The sequence below is a fragment of the Clinocottus analis genome, unplaced genomic scaffold (genome assembly GCF_023055335.1).
Source record: "Clinocottus analis isolate CAN_PGR_092001 unplaced genomic scaffold, fCliAna1.0.p SCAF_27, whole genome shotgun sequence".
Classification (NCBI taxonomy): Eukaryota; Metazoa; Chordata; class Actinopteri; order Perciformes; family Cottidae; genus Clinocottus; species Clinocottus analis.
Genome location: NW_027176009.1, coordinates 3,322,764 through 3,341,452, shown reverse-complemented (window position 1 = coordinate 3,341,452; position 18,689 = coordinate 3,322,764). Strand labels below are relative to the sequence as shown.

General features: G+C 44.5%; 2 protein-coding genes across 2 annotated transcripts; both read right to left on the bottom strand.

Annotated features, from left to right (window-relative positions):
- Positions 1–848: 848 nt before the first annotated feature.
- On the bottom strand, positions 849–7,146 carry LOC137795033 (basement membrane-specific heparan sulfate proteoglycan core protein-like). Its single transcript, XM_068592245.1, has 8 exons — positions 7,134–7,146; positions 5,172–5,336; positions 4,954–5,088; positions 2,270–2,442; positions 1,996–2,182; positions 1,718–1,897; positions 1,364–1,630; positions 849–1,268 (listed from the first exon to the last, which is right to left on the bottom strand). Exons 1-8 carry the CDS (start codon positions 7,144–7,146, stop codon positions 1,264–1,266), a joined length of 1,125 nt encoding a protein of 374 aa, XP_068448346.1. The 3' UTR covers positions 849–1,263.
- A 79-nt stretch (positions 7,147–7,225) lies between these two features.
- Positions 7,226–17,761, bottom strand: LOC137795211 (pre-B-cell leukemia transcription factor 1-like). Its single transcript, XM_068592560.1, has 8 exons — positions 17,464–17,761; positions 15,970–16,043; positions 10,345–10,589; positions 9,955–10,145; positions 9,680–9,815; positions 9,377–9,533; positions 8,437–8,521; positions 7,226–7,891 (listed from the first exon to the last, which is right to left on the bottom strand). Exons 1-7 carry the CDS (start codon positions 17,646–17,648, stop codon positions 8,478–8,480), a joined length of 1,032 nt encoding a protein of 343 aa, XP_068448661.1. The 5' UTR covers positions 17,649–17,761; the 3' UTR covers positions 7,226–7,891; positions 8,437–8,477.
- Between the last annotated feature and the right edge of the window lie 928 nt (positions 17,762–18,689).

The following is an 18,689-nucleotide window of genomic DNA, read 5'->3' as shown; positions in this document are numbered from 1 at the left end:
TGACAAGGCGCTCTCTGTAAATGTTTCAAAAACAATTTAACAATGTTCCACTGGTACAACACATTTTAAGCCCTACATGTTTCAAAAAGACTGAACTACGTAGCACTGAATTGTGAAGTTACACACTTTTCTTTATTCACCGATTTTGTGTCTTTGGATTTTCTTGTAGGCAGCTGCATAGGTGGGACCACTGGAACCAATGAAAACCTCATTATCGTTCCTTTCTGGGCTTCAAGTCTCTGGTGCATATGCTCTTTAACATTCTGCAAAGTAGTTCATGAATAAATCATTTTTGTGGCTCCAGTGGGAGCTGTGTGACGTCAGCGTCGGCTGGGAGAAAGACTAAAGCGAAGATAAACAAAGCCCTGCGTTCTCAAAATAATTGTACGCTGTATCTTCAAAGTTGGCATTGTATTTGTCATTACAATAATATTTTACAAAAATCAAGCTGAAATGGACTTACAGGGCTCCTGACCAGTGAATGTTGAGATTGAGGATGGCGAAGCAACTGAGGGCTACGCTAGTCTCCTCAGCAAACACATCTATAATCACTATGTTAATAACTTCAGAGATACATTTAATAACCAGGTTCATTGCATATTTTTACCTGAGCGGCAAGGTTTTCGGCAAAGTGTGCTCTGAGTGAGATCTGAGCCACTGACACTGTGCCTTTCCAAGTCTGCGTTCATATTTTATAGCATGATTAAAGCAAACCTACACATTTTCAGACAACTCAGACAACGATTTTATGAAACACAACTTTTCCATTGGACTTAATGAAACTTGTTTTAATTGGTCTTTATTGTTTTGAATTCAACGGCATCATCAGAGCTGTTATAGATCAGGACGAAACATAGAGAAGCCTGATCTAATAGAAGTGCAACGGTGTCGACTCAGCAGATGACGTGAAGGGAGGCAGACAGGGTGCAGAGGCATTCCTGGACAAACTCCCACACACATACTGTCGGACGTGAGTCCACACTGAGTTACAGAGAAGAGCTATCGCAAGGAAGATATGAGACAGGAGCAACAATGGCAACATTATCAGTTTTCTATAAAAGTACAAACTTAACCCCACATTAACAGCACCAGAAGTTGAAACAGCATCGATGTCTTTCATACCTCAACATGCTTGGATCTATTAAATATAGTGTTCTATGTTTTCTGAGTATTAGCTGTTAAACTGTGGTAAAGGCAACAATCCCAACCTGCAGTAGGTGTAAGCGTCGCATTGGACTGTCAATCAGACAAGAACACATTGTATTAAGCTGTAACAAATAAGCAAAAAGGGAAATAAAGAGCAGAGAGTCAGATCAGTCATCCTGACGGACGTTGAATTGCCTCGACCCAAACACCAGCTCACCTTTGATGATGACTTTGGCCAGTGCCTCACTGGAGCCGATGTGGTTGGAGGCCACACACTTGTACGCCCCGCTGTCGCTCAGTTTGACGTGGCCGATGAGCAGCCTTCCATCCTTTGTGGTCTCTGCTCCTGGAGGCAGACGCCCCCTGTCCCCCCGGCTCCACTCAAACTGAATGGGAGGAGAGCCGTGGGCAAGGCACTGAACCTGCAGCGCGTCCCCGGGCTGCAGCCTCACCTGGTCCGGCAGGCAGGTGGCGTATGGAGGACCTGCATGAAGGAGAAAACATGACTTTCACCATGCGCGGTGACAACCTCGAGACGCGTCTGTGTTCAGGATCCGCATCGTCAACTCACTCTCCACCTCCATCTGCGTGTACGCTTCACTGTAGCCGCGTATGTTGGTCGCATTACAGATGTATTGGCCTGAATCTTGGCGCCCCACGCTGGTCAGTGTCAAAACTCCACCAACCATTGTGTGTTTCCAGGGCAACGGTGCGCGCAGCTTGGACCAGGTGATGACCGGAGGAGGGGAACCTGGATCGAGGAAGGCAAAGAGAGAACAAAGTGAAATAAAATGAGATCGCGGCGCTGAGAGATATCGTCACACACACACACGCATACAAACGTCCTACCACTGGCTTGGCACGCCATTGTGATTGTATGTCCCTCCACCACGGTCATCTCTGTCGCCCCCACTGAAGCCACCGGTGCTCCCGGCTGCCCCACGACAACGACCTCCACTTTGACCTCTGCCACCCCCTCATTGTTATTAGCCTGGCAGATATAAACTCCCGAGTCCTCTGGGTGCACTGCGGGCCACTGAAGAAAAGAGTTGGTCATCATGTTCTATTTGTGATCTTGAATTGTGGGAATGAGTATTCCTTGTGCATGTGTTTCATACTTCACCTGTATGGTGTTGACATCGTTTGTCTCCTTGGTCACCAGCTGCAGGGTGGAGCCTTGGCGTTGCCAGGTCAGCGTAGGCCGTGGCCTGCCCGTAGCGCGACACTCCACCGAGAGAGGGTTGCCCATCCTGACCCGCAGGGGCCCTACAGGTGTCAGGCTCACTTTAGGAGCATCTGACAAAGAGACACGAGGCACATATCAAACCAGCAATAACCACAGTACTTTTTAAGTTGGTATGGAAAACAGTTGTAGCTCTTTCAGATTGCCCACCGGGTAAACAAGTGCAAAGTTTGGTCGTTATTGCAGTCCTTATAGATATTCTCTATATCACTGTTGGCAGCTGGGGGGGTTTAGTGCGAGGCCTGCTGGGCACATTTGCATACTGGTGCGAGACACATTCTTTGTGCGGACTTGATTTACCCTTAACTGCTGTTAGCGGTCGGGGGGGTTTTATTGTGTCCTCTCCTGCTTTGTTTGGGTACATAATGGCTTCCCAGGGCTGCTGGTTTTGTCGGTCAGCAATAGGTATGAGTATCGTTATGATTTTATCAATACTAGTACTCTCATCGATACTGCTTATCAGTTTAGTTCCTTATCAATACTCGTATAAGTTATTTTTTGTTATGTTGTGAAAAAAAAGAATATTGCTTTAATATTCTTGTGATTAGCTTTCATTTATTAACCTATTCTTATTAGCAAACTCTGTACGGACATTACTTGCAGGGAACAAGGATGAAAGTGTGCATGTCTGATGTTTTTTGTTCTGCTTGTTCGCCAAATGTTTTAATGAATTGCTTGTAATACCGTTGTGATAACAAGATCAGCATCTACTCGAGTTGGCTTGTTTGTCTCTCTGCCCTGATGTTTGTCTCACGCTGTACTGAGCTGTGTGTGTGTGTGTGTGTGTGTGTGTGTGTGTGTGTGTGTGTGTGTGTGTGTGTGTGTGTGTGTGTTTGTGTGTGTGTGTGTCAGAGTATAGCACAACACCACCCCTCTTGCAAGGACAAGCACAGAGACCGAGAGAGGAGATTTGCTGTTATTTTCCACGGGGATCTCCCTCCAGTACTAATATGAGAACCATTAACTCCAGACCATATCAATTACTATACACTAATTTTTGGTTCACTAATGTCCATTACTGAGTGAAAGCTGGAGGTGACTTCCCACCAGAACCGGCGATTACATCATGGAGAGGGAAGCATGCGTTTCAGGGCTAGGGCTTTTCTCCTGGCGTCCTTGCAACAAATACTGAGCATAAAGGATCAGGATTCTACGCCTCTCATTGGTTCCCCTTAGTCAGCTCACTCCAAACTGACGTGTTGAGGCTATATCATCAGCTGTCATATGTCATAGGATATATGGCTGGCACATACTTCTTTGCCAGACGCCATCAGGAATGAAGTGATGACTTTGCCAGTAATGCCAGCTTCTCAGCATGTGCTGGATGGAGCTGAGCGCTCTATTGTACTCAGGGAAACTGTTTAATAGGCTTGTTGCAAGCCAGCCCCGACCTCCAAATGGGTTTGGAGTGCTTCAAAAGCTGTAGCAGTCTGTCTGGCCTCGACTTGTGGGTCGGGGCCCTGCAGGGGTTCAGGAACAGAGCTTTTGTGGCCACGGTTAGAATTACGCCACAAACCGACCGAGGAGCCGTCAGTCCCAAGGAGGCCAACAAAAGAGCTCAGAAACAGGTGTATTCAAATTCAGATGCCGAACCGATACCTGAAGGTTCTCCTATTCAAATTGATTGATACGAACATACGCAGGAATCGCTTTTTTTTTTTTCAAGGCCAAGTTGTCAAAGAGTTGTACTCAGGTGGTCTCTGCTGCATTAGCCCTACTTCAGTTACAGGGTCTCAAAATCCTGTCATATCGCAACGACTGATTTATCTGTGTGCCCATCTCTAGATCAAGAAATCCAGGACACAGAGATGGTGCTCATGTTCAGTCCCTGGTTTTCCCAGTGAACTCTGAAACAAGCAAGCAGGAAAAGACAGTCTAGACAAAAAAGTGTGATGTCACTTCCGACTCGGGAAGCTTGCGCGGGGTTCACAAACAGCTGGGGCCGCTGGCAGCAGCATCAGTTGTGATTCCATTTGGGCCTGCCAGGGCGCGTCCCGTACAGCGATGGTTCAACTCCTTTCATCTCCGTCCAAAAAAGGACAGGAGGATGAGGCTGCCTTTGACATTCCTGCATTGCAAAATTTCACAAACACCAGTAAGCACTGTTGTTCTGATGCCTGTCGCGCAGCAGGGTTTGTCCAATTATATTCTTCTGTTCGTTGAAATGTAAAAACAATGTTTTGACCATAGTGATGTTCATCCTGCAGTCTCACAGAGCCACAGTTAAATTCATAACTTGTGTCACAGAGCAATTTGATTATCTATGGGGAGTCGGGTGTCCGCCCACCTGACTAATGTTCAGTCCAATATTCAATAACGTTCAGCTGACTCATGTTTTTGGTTTGTATCAATTGAAAGCTCAACGCTCTCCCATGTTCACCAGCTTTTATCGCTAACTGTGTCTGAGTGCCATTTGGCCCTGAGCAGGTAGTAAAGACCTCCCGCTTTCTCTCTGAAAGCAGCTCCCTGTTGCTACTGGAATGGATGATGCGAGATAAGATAAGGTAAGCGTGAACCTGAGCAGTGAAGGTACGGGCTCGACTAAATACTGGGCAGAAGCTCACGTTTGACGTTCAGCACAGCCACGGCGGTGCCGCGGCCCACAGAGTTGGCTGCCACGCAACGATACTGGCCGTGGTTTTCAGGTCCAGCGCTGGCAACCGTCAGCACAGAGCCATCAGGACCCGTCTTAACATTGCCTGGAAGGAAAAAAGGAGAATGCAGTGAAACTTCAGAGATGTTGGTGTTGTGTGAACAAGGCTTACATGTTCTGACTCCTGACTTGGTAATGCTTGGCTGTTGGCTTTCTTCCACTCCAGTTGGATCGGCTGGGCACCTCTCGACACCTGGCATCTGAAGCTGGCAGACTCCCCTTGGCGCACAGTCGCAGCCCGGGGCTCCACTGAGACGTCCGGAGCCTGACCAGCCACTGCACAGAAAGAGATAGCTGGTGACACACACACACACACACACACACACGCATGCATGCAATGCAACTTTGTGAACCTTTAGACGAGTCTGGGTGAAATACAGTGTAAACACAAACCACCTCAAAGCAAACATGCTGAGCAAATACACAGATTGAACAGAAGTGCTATTGATGAAAAAGAAAAAAAAGAAAAAGGCACAGAGATTTAAATGTAATTCTCTCCAAGACATTGTTTTAAACAAGATTATGTTTTCTTTGGTAAAAATGTCTGTATATCTATATTAAAAGGTTAACGTGCCTTAATGACAAACAAATGGAAGACGTGCAATTTATTTTTTGTTTGATTTGCCCAGATGAGATGTGTACTCTGGGATAAACAACACAACATGCTTTCAGCAGCCTCCGAAGGGACTTTTTCTTAAAATGAAACTATGAATGAAAGTGAGACGGTTAGATATGTGGACTATCCGGAGTAATTGGGAGATTGTTTCTATCAGGACACCGCTGTTGAAGTTTAAACATGTATAAAGTTGCATTGCTGTGTGAGCAGCAGTTTGTGTGAACCTTTAAAGGTACAAGAAACATACATATAGAAATATACATCTCTGCCGACATCAGGCTAATTAGCAGAACAGCTGCTATTCTCTTCGAAGTAAATCAGATGTATTACCTGAGCATAACAGAGAAAACAGCATCAGAACCCCTGGTGAGAAATCCATGATGACCGAGAACAGTCCCCCTTCGTCCCCTGTGAAGAATCTCTCTGTGTTTCTCTGTCTCTTTTCAAACAGTCCCCTTTCAACCTTTAACCCCTAACCTACCATTTATCCATTCTCCTATTCAAATACTAGTTCTGGTCACGTATGAAGTGTTTCACTGCCGTATGGTTATTTTTGCAATCTTATTTTGTTTTCATGAATTGTTTGATTTGAAAATCGTTCATGATGTAATATAACATTTCAGTCGCATTCTTAACTAAGTATTTCTCACAAATAACTCATGTTTGCAGGACAGACGTTGTGAGACATATACTGATGAAAGCGACACAAGTTGGACACTAATTGTTAAGCGTGTAAATAACAGCAAATGGAGACATTGATTTCATTACTTTCATCTTCAGGGTATTATTCAGCTTTCAAAGAAAAGTATTTCTCTCCAGTCAGACACATCTGTATTGTATTGACCAGTGAGCCAACAGTGATAAGTGGCGAGACTCAAAGTACAACTGTCCTGATTTTTGTGTCACTAAATTTGGGATATGTGCGAGTATCCTCAATAAAGCTGGAGACTAATCAGATATCCGGAATTATGTAGAAAACTAAAGTAACACACTAAAGATCCATTAGATATGACTGAAGAAAACATGATCACTAACATTTCTTCTCATAGTTTGTTTCAATACTGTCATACAAAACTCTGGCCTTTAGTTCTTATATGTTTATAGAATAATAAGATGCATTTAAGACATTAAACCTGTTACAGCAATGGAGTGTAGTTCAATAATAGGAAACTAAGGCTTATGATAAAGTAATTATGATATCATCCTTCATTGAATACCGGTCATGTCATAATTTGGAGTGATGCCTGTTTGTTTATCAGGCCTCAAGATTAGTTGGAATCCACCACTGAAGATTAATAGATAGGGAAAACAAGCTTCAAATAATCAAAAAGGCCAAGTACATGCAGTGGCACTGTTCAACACTAGAGGGCACAGCCAAATAAAAACCACATGGTCTCACTGTGCACGTGAGCCAAACACAGAATCTGGTATCCTTTGGTTTCGGTGGCTTTACAGCATTTAAGAAACATCATTACCTGTTGAAGCCATATTGTATTTCAATTCATATTAATGGAAACAAACTCAAACCAGCTCTTGTCTGAAGCAAAGAAAATTTTAATAAGTGACAATGTTTTTATTCATTTTTGGTCATTTCTGCCATTTATGATGTTTTTGTTGTACTCTATCAATGCATTTTCTTAGTGACATTTTTCTTAAAAAACTTGAAAGAAAGAATACATAATAAAATTGTAGTTCAACATCTAAAAATGACTTCATGCTTTCTTTTTTTGTCTTTTTTTTTCTTATTTTAATTCTTTGAAATAAAACGATGAATCTGGTTCAAGGCGACACACAGGCCCGAAACCTTCATACAGTTTATGATTCACTGAAAGTAGTACATTAAAAAAAGTTATTTTCGTCATTTACTTATCTTTTTAAAAAAATAACAGAAGAAAAAAAAATGGCGTGAGTAATAGTAAAACTAAAAAAGAAAGAAATAGGTGAACACATTCGTAAAGTGGAGGGATTAAAAAAAAAACTTTGAGAGATGTTAAAAAAAAAAAACCATGAGCATCACAAAGCAAAAACAGAACAGTTGCAGAGTTTTGGTAATGCTCTGTTCGTGGCTCGGCTGGACGTCAACCTCCAGTCTGGGTTGTATTAGTCTGAGGAGCAGGGTGGGGGGGGGGGGGGGGGGGGCATCAGGGTGGGGCATCAGCTGGAGGTGACGTAGTCGCTCCCTGCTGCTCTGGGAGGGAAGAGATGGGAAGAGGAATCACCAGCCGTCATCACCCTGAAACAGACGTTCAGAGTCGGATGTAAACGGAGAACAAATACATCTCGACCCGCTGACGCTGTTAATGTATCAACGTGTGATTTCAATCGTGTTCAGAAGTTATGTTCCTAAGTTTACTGCACATTTTTTTTGCCATTTTCACTGCATTTACATTCGCTTCATAAATCTGAACTATTCACAGGATGCTTCAGGATCCTGATGTCTAAGTTGTACTGTAAACAGATAAATGCATGTTTTATTCAATGTGACGATGCAAATTTTGGTCCGGTTACCAACGGCAATAACCCGAAACACACCAAACGACAGCGACACAGGACAGAAGACGGTCGCTTTCCTTTAAGCAGAACAACGCGTCACCGTGAACGTTCCCTTTGGTGCATAACAACAATCCAGTGTGTCCGACGTAAACGACATCAACAGGGTCGTTTACCAAAATGTGTCACACCGTACCACGCGCTGACACGGGGAAAAGGCTGTTACCATGACTACTCAGTTGGAGAGTGTGTAACTATAGCAACAGTGCGGAGACCATAGCGACTCACATGGACACAGAGGAGGGAAGAGAGTTCCTCCAGGCGAGTCCTCACAACCTCCCCTCAGGAGTGTAACACTGGGCCGGGTATCCTCCTGTCGGCACACAGTCAACACACACTTTAACACACACTTTTACACGCTTTGGTCATGTGACGGCTCAAATAAAATACCCAACGGTCGTCCCGCAGTATACACCGGATGTGGAGAGAACTTTGCAGAGAGACTCTGCAGAGTGACAGCTCAGCGAGGGCGGGATCTCACAGTCACGTCATCTTGTTTCGAACATATTTCACTTTTTGGAATATGTGTGTGCTTACTGCTGCGTTCACACCAAACGCGTTGCAAATTTGTCTTTTTTTTTTTAGCGCCAACGGAGGATATGATAAACCCAGACACGAGTGCGTCTGATGTGCAGATGTTGGTGGGAAATAGTGCTTATTACCATGGTGGATGGAGGAAATGCTAACTGGTAAATGGAGATAATCCATAGATATAAGCCACGCCCCCTTCCGGCACGAATGACGCAAATAAAGCACATATAGTCAAGCGAGTAAACTCGCAAAGCTTTGTGAATAATTAATTTGCTTTTGGTGTGAACTTGTATTCTTTAAATAAGACCCTGTTCTTCATTTAGTATCATGCGTCTCTTCCACATCCAGGGCTCGGTTGCTTTTATTAGGACTTCCCGTTCTGTCATGTTTGGGCAAACGTTTGATTATATGATTTTTTTTACCTGGTTTGCCGAGCAAAATGTGGTAAGCAAACTACCACCGCTCCATAGATCTTAGGGTACTTTCTTTAACTTTTCCCAAAATGATTCCATCGTCGACATTCTTACGTCTGAGATTAAGCTATCGATACACTTATCTTATCCTTGCTTTAATCACGTGATGGGAATCGCGTGATTAAAGGATGTATGTTGGCTACTGGGGTATGTTTAGTGTGTACCAGAATTTGGCGTGGCCGGGGAGTTGGCTTGGCTGGCCTGTGAAGAAACACTGGCAGCGTCCACGGCTGTCTTGACAGCATACCGGTTAGCTTCCTCCTGCAGTTTCGCAACGTTCCTCTTATACCGAATCCTCTTGTTTCCAAACCAGTTCGCCACCTGAGGGAGTTGCAGAGGTCAAAACAAAGTCAAACGAAATTCAGTTGGCTTCAATACACCAAATGTTCTCCAAGTACGAGACAGATGTGTTCTATCAACTTCTCCATGCTCCCTTGTTTTCTCCAGTGGGTCTTCGATGGCCTGACCTGAGAAACAGTGATGGAACACTTCCTGGCCAGGTCCTCCTTGGCCTCCTCACTGGGGTAGGGGTTTGCCAGATGAGAGTAGAAATATGTATTCAAAATCTCTGCTGCCTGCTTGCTGAAGTTTCTTCGTTTCCGCCTGCCAGAAGAGTGCAATTGCAATAATTAACCGCCAGCGAAAACTCATCTCCGCGGTGTTGTAAGCACACTGTCACGCACCGGAAGACGAACGTTAAGAGGAGGCAGGAAAATAAACGAATGGAAGCACGAAAACCCACCTGGCGTCCAGGAACCTGGAGCGCAGGATCATGACGGCTTCACATGTGCTCTGCTTTAACTGCATCTGGATGGTGCTGAACTTGCGGTGGATGATTCCCACCATTCGCTCGATCTCTTTGGGTGAGATGGGCCGTGTGCGGGACTGCTCCCTCAGCAGGTTCATCACGTGGTCGGTGAACTCATTGCACGCCTGTGTGTGTGTGTGGGAGGAGGAGGAGGAGGAGGGTGGGGGGGTGGGGGTCAGGTACATTAGATGTTTGTTTTCCACTCGCTGCACTTATGTCAAAAACATCTATAACTTGGCTTCTCTGGCACCGTAAAAAGCCAAATATTCTATTCTGAGTGGCTCAGTCATGTGACGTGTGCTGTGATGACAAAAGATCACACACCTGTTGGTATTTCTCCAGCTCGGCGTGGTACATCCGTCGTATCTGAGCGAGCTTCTCTTTGTACTCGCTGTGTTCTAAGTTCCCCTCGCTCGGCGACCCTCCGGCGGCCGCGGCAACCACGGCCGCCGCTGCAGAGGCCCCGCCCCTCTCCGGACCCGCGACCCCCTCTGCTAACAGCATGTTGTCCAGTCGCATGATCTGAGGGTCGGGGCCGTCTTCTTCCTGGATGCCTCGGATGCTCAGGGCTGTTGGAGGAGGAGAGAGACGGTCTGTAAATCCTGCGTATGCGTCACTGAAATGTTCATTCGTAACTTCTGGCTCAGGTATGTAGGACCAGAACAACTGGATTCCCACTTAAGACAGAACTCCTGCATGACCAGTCGCCTGTTTCGCAAGTCACCTTCAAACATAACCAGCAGCTCATTTGCAGTTTTTATATTACTCTTTTGAATGATTTGATTGAATTAATGCTGCATCACGATTTGAGACGCGGACGTCGTTGTGCCGTAAGCCCAATCCGTGATAAATTGAAGAAAAAATTCATGGAAACAAGATGTTACCAGTTTGGTGCATCCATTGACAATATGAACATGTGTGCGAAACACCAAATTGTGTAACTCAATATAGTTTTTGTGTGCGGGCACGGTTGGGGTTCCCTTCACAGCCAGCAGAGAGCACTATCTCACAATAAAACACCCACAACAAACATCATTCCCCACTAGATTCAGATTATGTTGGCTCCTAACTTGCATTTTTCTCTGAGTTGTGCATCAAGAGAATGTCCTTAAACTACAAGTTACAATCTCCTTTTCCACATAAATATGAATAATGATCTGCTGGGTGCTAAAGAAACCAGCCAGTGTTTTAAATCTCCTGTCCTGACACCTGGTTTGGCCTCGTCTCTCTAACGAGACAACATGTCGCAACAGCCGTCTAATGGCCTCGAGGGGAAACATTACACTAGCTTTTTTAAAGTTTTCTCACATCAAATCAAATATACAGCACAAACGGCACAGTTGAACTTCAGAAAACTTCAGAGGAACCAATATTTAATAGCCCGGAAAGAGCTGACAATGTAACACTGGACGACAGGGGAAACCTCAGTCATAGCTTTGTTAGTTAGAGGCGGTGAGGAGATCAAGTGTCTGGGGCGACTGCAGTGAGAGAGAGAAGGAAGAAGCAAGGGAAGCAGACACACACAACAAAAACACTGCCAGGAGGGAGGTTTACATAAAGAAATACTGGCTGTTGCTATGGCAGTGATGCCAGCTTTCCTTGGCATCCTCATGCCCAAAGAAAAACAGCCACACAAGCACCCTTTCGCATGTGCGCACACACACACACACACACACACACACACACACACATACACACATACACACGCACACACAGCTGTTAATTAACGCCAGCTCTTAAGGAGCGACTAAAGACCCAGTGAAAAATTAAGGCTCATTTGAGAGGTCGTTAATTTGCACAGCTATGCAAATTAGGTGGCAATTACAAGGTAGTTCCAGAGATCACATTCATAATCCCGCAACGAGGGCAATGACAGCCTCCGCATCTGGCAAACAGCATCCACACACACACACACACAGACACACACACACGCACACACGCACACACACACAGGACTAAAGACACTAACAATCGTGATGGCCTCTAATTATTTCAGACAGACTAGCAATTTCCAAAACCATGTTACGGTACAGTAATATTGTTGATGTGTGAAATATGTATGTCATATTACATCCAAATATGAGTATAACACACCCAACATACTAATGTGCCAGATTAACCAGATTACACTATAATCCCACTGCTCTCAAAGTCCTGCGTGCTCTTGTAGCCTGAATGCAGGCGCACCTGTGTGAGAGTCTTAAATGGCAGTATCGATGTCCACCTGTTTCTCAGAAGTATGGACAAAGAGGGATAATTGCCAGTTTACAGAGACGCACTTCTCATCATTTGAATCCTCGTTTTCCCTTCTTCCTTAAATTATACGATCAACCGTCCAACTCCTCTAAACTACTTGTGTGAAAAATGTAAAGGAAAATATAATTTGGGTGAAAAAGTGGGCTGAACCAAACATATCTGTGAGAAACAACAATGTCAAAAAGGAAAATTCCTTTAATGTAACAGTAAAATATAGTTGTTTTTTTTAGTTTTTTAGGTTTTCCTATGTTTCTATACTGGAAACCCCCCTCCGTATAAATGCAATAAAATTCAACAGCGCTAAACTACGGCCGCAACAAAATGACCGTTTAGTTTAATCAACAAGTTTGAATAAAAACAGAATATTAACGTATATCTATTACATGACCCCTGAAGTACAATGCATTTGTTTTAGTTCGGTATGCCAAATAAACTGCCAACTGAGTGTAGAAGAAAAGGGTCGAAAGCAGGAAAGACAGCGGCAGAGTGCATGAGAGGAAAACAACGACGAGTATATTGAAATGGGGCCGGGTCCCATTACTGTTAATTACATAATAATTAGTCAAGAGTTTGGGCCAGCCTTCCAGATTGCCCGCTGACTCCGTTGAGTGTACAAACACTAACACACAGCAGACAGGATAAAGAGATGAGCTGCGGCCCATGACGCTTCGTGGAACAGAGCGAGTAAATCCAGCTTTGTGAGCCCAGTCGGGGCCGTGGGTGGCAAACTGTCCCCCACTGAGAATCTGTTTGTAGTGAAGGCTGACAGGACTCCGGGGTCTGGAGATTATCAACTGTCTGCCATACCATGAAACACAACCATTACTGCCTCTCCCTACAACTCATCCATCAATCTGTCCCTCACTCGCTCTTGTCATTTGTTCTGTTTTCTTTGCCTCTGTCCTATTTTGTGCGCCTGTAATCCTCGACTAAAATTCCCAGAAAACAGGGGTCGATAAAAATAGAGTTGTATTGGGAATAGTATGGGGAAGGAGGGGGAAAAGAGGCATAGAGGATAACAGAGGAGCGAGCCGACATATCCAGTGGAGGATGCAGGGAGCATATATCTTAAGAAAACAGCAGTGTTTTGTCGCTGTCATGTGAGGAGTTATTTTTAATGGTTCTAACTTGGGATGGAGAGGAACGAAACACTGACAGCAGAAATAGGGAGACAGCCCGGTCGAGACAAAGAGAGAGAGAGAGGGATAGAGAGAGATGTTCTGAACTAATACAGACAATAATCTAGATAGAGGAGACTGCTTGGATGCCCAGGAAAGAACTTGAGCATCGTATGATTCTTCAAATCAGAGTGAAAAAGCCACCAGACACCAATGGAAAGTCAGTATTGGCCATTCACACCAGACTATTGTTTCAGGGTAAATTTTGGTCACCATCAATCACACAAGCCTGGGTTCCTAACTACACGTGTAACAGCTTTCATATGGCAAACTGTGTTTCATATTTTCAAAAGTCATCCCTGGATTTTCATGTAAAATGGTGCACATGACGACACGGCTTGTAATCCTTGATCTCTTTCCTCGCTCGCTGTATTCGGAGTTGATGCAATAGCGGCATACGGCCTCTCATTGCTTTTGTTCAAGTTTGGGGTTGCTGTATGAAATATGTTGCGTTTGTGTTGTTTTTTTTTGTTTTGCACGTCGTGATGATTATTAGGGTTGACTTTTGACGTGCAGTTGCTTGGTGTTGCACGTACTTGTGCTGCAGTGGAGTGTGTGCTTTCTGTTGGACTCGGACTTGGCCGCAGCCAGCGGCTTAATTGAACACACCTGTGGAGGCGGTTAACGGGGGCTGGGAGCACGGCGACAGGATGTAACTGCTGGCGAAAAGAGAACTAAAGAGACACAAGAGCGAGCGGACGGAACTGCAGGGACAGATTTGGTGGCGGCTCAAAGAACCGCGGCCACCAGCTGGAGGCCCACTCGGCCCGGGCGAGCTCTGGACCACTGGGACTCGGTGCGCGAGGACTAATGTGAAGGGGAGGGAAAGGGCTCTTGGTGGTAGGCTGTTCTCCCATCTCCTGTCTCCTATCTCTTCCAGCCGGCGTCGGCAGCGCGCGGGCGTAGCGCAGCAGCGGAGAGAAGGACGCCAGCTCGCGGATCGCGTACTGGTCTGAGGGGACGAGCGACCCGTCCACCGAGAGGCGGGACTAAGAAACGCAGCGGTGAACTGCAAAGTAACTCTGTCGTAAAGACAAGACTTCATTTTAGCTTGTATTTATTGGTCTTGTATTTCGTTTTTTTGTTTATTCTAACTTGTTTACATTAAGCTACACAAGGCCTTATTTTTTTCCTGAAAAAACAGGCAAAAATAATAACCTCTGTTTGAGTAACTTTTGGCATTAGTTATAGTTCTCAGCTGTTAAAAGAAACGTCTGAGCCTTTTTCTTAAATGTGTCTCGTAGGGGCAGATGGGCTGAAAGTACTGAGACTGAAACATTGCTAGTTTTGAAGTTTTCATGGGATTTGTTGACACTAACAAAGATACATAGTAATACCAGCCTTATCCTTTTGATTATCTTATCACGAATGAAGAGGAAGGTTTATGGCTGAGGGGGAAGCAGTAAGCACTCACTGAACTCGATGCATGACACTCAGATCAGAGCACATTACCCCGTGATCACCCGTTCACACGAAACGCAAAGATAGTCTCTCTCTAAGTCAAAGCTGCGGTGTGATAAACATACAACTGAAGCTGTCAGAGTGTGAAAAAGCTGAATGACAGCGAGTATGTGAGAAAACTACATCAGTTGCCTTGGAAACTCTGCATCCCTCCTGCTGCCAACCTCAGGGTTCCCGTTTACACACTAAGTGAATGAAATGAGGTAATAACAAGGTCTCTGTGAAGCTCACACTTCTGTCTGGCTCCTGTCTGCCAGGAGTTTCCACTCTCAAGACAAGTTAAGATGATTTTCTACCATATAAAACACACACTTGAGCACCTTTACCGTTCAAGTGAACTGCAGCATTGGTGGTGTGTGATTGTGTGTCAGGATCAAACAATCAGGCGTAAGATAATTGTAATAAGCATCTTATTACGCAGTCAAAAGTGTCTGTTGGTAAAGATGCTCCACCTTGTGCTTTTAGAGCAGTGGTTCTCAAATGGAGGTACTAGTACTCCACGTGTTTGAGATTTTAGAAATATATATTTAAAATGAGCATAAATTCAAAAATCCTTTAAAAAATAGTTATTTAATACACATTCAATAATATAAGTGTAAGTTCTTAAACTGAATTGTATATTTTCTATATTAAATTGGACACTGATCGCTGGTTGGGGGGTACACCACACCTTTAGAGGAAATTGTCCACCAGAAGAAGAGTTTAAGAAAAAATGTCAACACAAACGGAAGATGGAAGGTGTGACACACCGAGCACGAGAGGAAGAAAGTGAGACAATATATTGAGAGCACGTAGCGGTAGGTGAAGGAAGGCTGGGAAGAACTAGCTGGACCATAAACTGATATATTTCTGTCTCAGATGATCGTCGGTTCTCCATAAAAGCCCAAATATGATGAAGTTCAAAATAATGGTTGTGAACTGTGGGCTTCCACTACAATCACGGATGCGCTGAAAGAGTAAAAGTGTTTATCCTTATCCGCATTCAAAGCATTTTCCTCATCAGCTGATGTGTAAAAACAAAAACATGAGACCAGCAACCAAATGGACAACTCACCTGTCCTTTCTTTGATCTCGCACAGGACACTGAAGAGAGCCGGCTTCATTCTGTGGCAGTTTAAAGCATGTTTCCTTTTATGGAAAATGAAAGACACAGAGAATGTAAATTATAAGCCGTTCTATTGGTTACAGGCACTGACATCCACCAACAATAGATCATGTAGACACATTGCAAGTCAGTGCTGAACAGACTGGATTCAGATGAGTGAGTGTGCAACCAGACCTGTTAAAGCCTTTGACTGAAAACAGGCCCGAGCACATAGTTGTCTAATTCACCTGGACTTACTCACCTTCGTGAAGACAGACAGGAGAAGAGATTGACGGCACAATCATGCAGAAACTCTCAGAGCTTCAAATGGAACAAATCTGTGTCCACATACATTAGGGCTGGCACAAATGGAATAATATAGCAATCAATATTGCCATATAACGTCACACTACACTACAATATTGATACTCTGACACCGGTTTTGTGACATTATTTCCATTGCATAACTGAGGCATGGATAGTTTATTATTTTCCTGCATACATCTGACCTGAAATGTGCTGTTTTCTGGCAGTTGTGCCAGCAGTTTTTGACTGTTTGAATTTGTACATCCTGTCACACGTCCATGTGGCATCCCAAAAAAAAAAACTGTGGTATTGGATGATTTATCTCAACCAGTTATAAAAGTCTGAATGTCATACTTAAGGCAGTTCTTAAAATACAATTGGATTTCTGCTTTGTGAAACAAAAAAAAGACTATGAAATATCCCAAGATGAAGTCAAAACGAGAAACACTGAGCACAAGAGGGAGAAAGACAATGCAATTTATTAATAATAAGTAGCATTCTATGAATGAAGGAATTCAGTTTTAGTTACACATATAATGTGAATAGATTAGTTGGTTTTACTTTGTATATATGGTGTATTGCAGTATTTCCTGTGTTTTGAGATTCAATTTTGAGCAAACTACTGTGACCGCATTGTGAGTTACAAGAGTTGGGTGATTATGATTGTAATTTACACAATCTTAACCAGGATGTGTTCCCCTATCAGTGTGTGTGTGTAATAATATTGCAAACACAATAACCAAACTGCATGTTAAACTTCACTTGAACCCAACGTCTTCATATGTACAACTGAGTTTGTTATTTCTACTTTGTGGGTCGCTAACGCGATAATATATTGCATTATTATGAGTAAGTGTTTGATTCCCGGGCCCAGTGGGGAGTGCTACGCAGCCAATGTTGTATAGCGTGCTGTTGATAAGACCTGCGGGGGTGAAAGGTGGTGATCCACAGCTGGAGAGGGGCCTCAACAATTTGGAAGTTCGGGGTTGTTATTACAGTGTGCTACAAATGTGTGATGCATGCGTGTTTGTGTGTGTGCGTGAGACCACGCACGCTTGTAGGGATACTGCGATGACTACTTCCCCCCTGTGCAGACCCAAATCCAACTCTTAAAACATGTTCTGCCTTCTATCAGGCCTTATCTGGGTATGTTATTACCTGGCCTGGGCCTCATCCAGACTCTCATCTGTGATGACCATGATCTGCTGGAGGATGTCACCAATGTCCTGCTGCGGCTGACCCATGTTGTGATGTTTCCTTATGTTGTCAGGATCCCCCACATCCTCGTGAGGCATTCCAGTTAGTCCAATATGACCCAACATCATGCGGGCCTGGTCCTCCATACCTACAGTGTGGCTCTTATTGTGGGGAGAGAGATGGGAGGAGGAGGAGGATCACTACAAAAAGGGGTTTCCTTCTCCAACTTTCAGCACTTAGAAAAACGAGAGGTTGAAAAGTTTCCCGTAAAAAAAAAAAGAAAAAAGGGAGAAAAAAAGCATACAGGGCTCAAAAACTGCGAGAAGTGTTGGCTCAGCTGGAGCTGCCTGCTCGCATTGGTCTGAGTAACAAAGCAAAAGAGACAGAAGTGGAGCAGCCTTAGCTTTTACTCATCCGAAGAAAACGGTACAAAACTCGGGCTCTAGAAACGGGTTCTTCTTTGGCATGAGGCGGGTGGGGGTGCACGGCTCGCAAAATGTTAGCCTTTAGAAAAGATACTGTTGTTTTTATAAGTAGCTTGACGCGCCACGGACGTCTTTTCTTCTCCAACCCCCCCACCCGAAAAGACGACCGAGAGGCTCCGGATAATTACCAAAACTGGCTTGTTACAGAGCTCATTCCTGTCGGAGAGAGGCTGGTCGGCTCCCGCGTGTTAAATGCTGGTCCGATCGGCGCTATAGCTATATCTAATGACCCGGGAGCCCCTTTGATGTCGTCGTCTCCGCCTGCTCTCCTTTTATCCATGAGTCCCGTATCCTGCTCGGTAATTAAAAGTGAGAACCGACACGGTCACCTAAAAGACGGTCTGGGGAAGGTGTTCCCGAGGAACTTCCTCTACCTGGTGCCGTCCAAGTCCCGCAAATTCGGGTTTGCACCCTTAGTTGTTGCTTATTGCTATTTTCTTTTCCCCGTACGGCTGTTGTCCCACTCCTCCCAGAAAAACACCACCATGGAGCAATGCCGTCCTCTGTCAAATTACACAACACGAGAAAAGACTACTTCCGCTCTAACATTTCAGACTAATACACCTTAACGCGGATGGCCCGACTGAAGGCGTGTGTTTGGAGAAGTAATACATCAGGAGACGGGCCACGTTGTTGTGGACGTGCAAGAGATTTTTTTTTTGTTTTTTTTTACACCATATGGGTCGACGCAAAACGCCAAAA

Bases quoted from the DNA above. Each gene is read 5' to 3' on its own strand.
- LOC137795211 (XM_068592560.1), bottom strand. From the start codon at position 17,648: ATGGAGGACCAGGCCCGCATGATGTTGGGTCATATTGGACTAACTGGA. The intron at 10,146-10,344 runs GTGTGTGATCTT...ACACACACACAG, and splicing joins AGCTGGAGAAATACCAACAG to GCGTGCAATGAGTTCACCGA. The intron at 8,522-9,376 runs GTACACACTAAA...GTGTGCCGACAG, and splicing joins CCCGGCCACGCCAAATTCTG to GAGGATACCCGGCCCAGTGT.
- LOC137795033 (XM_068592245.1), bottom strand. The intron at 5,089-5,171 runs GTCAGGAGTCAG...TTTTCCTTCCAG, and splicing joins CAACAGCCAAGCATTACCAA to GCAATGTTAAGACGGGTCCT. The intron at 2,443-4,953 runs GTGAGCTTCTGC...TCTCTTTGTCAG, and splicing joins GGCTGTGCTGAACGTCAAAC to ATGCTCCTAAAGTGAGCCTG.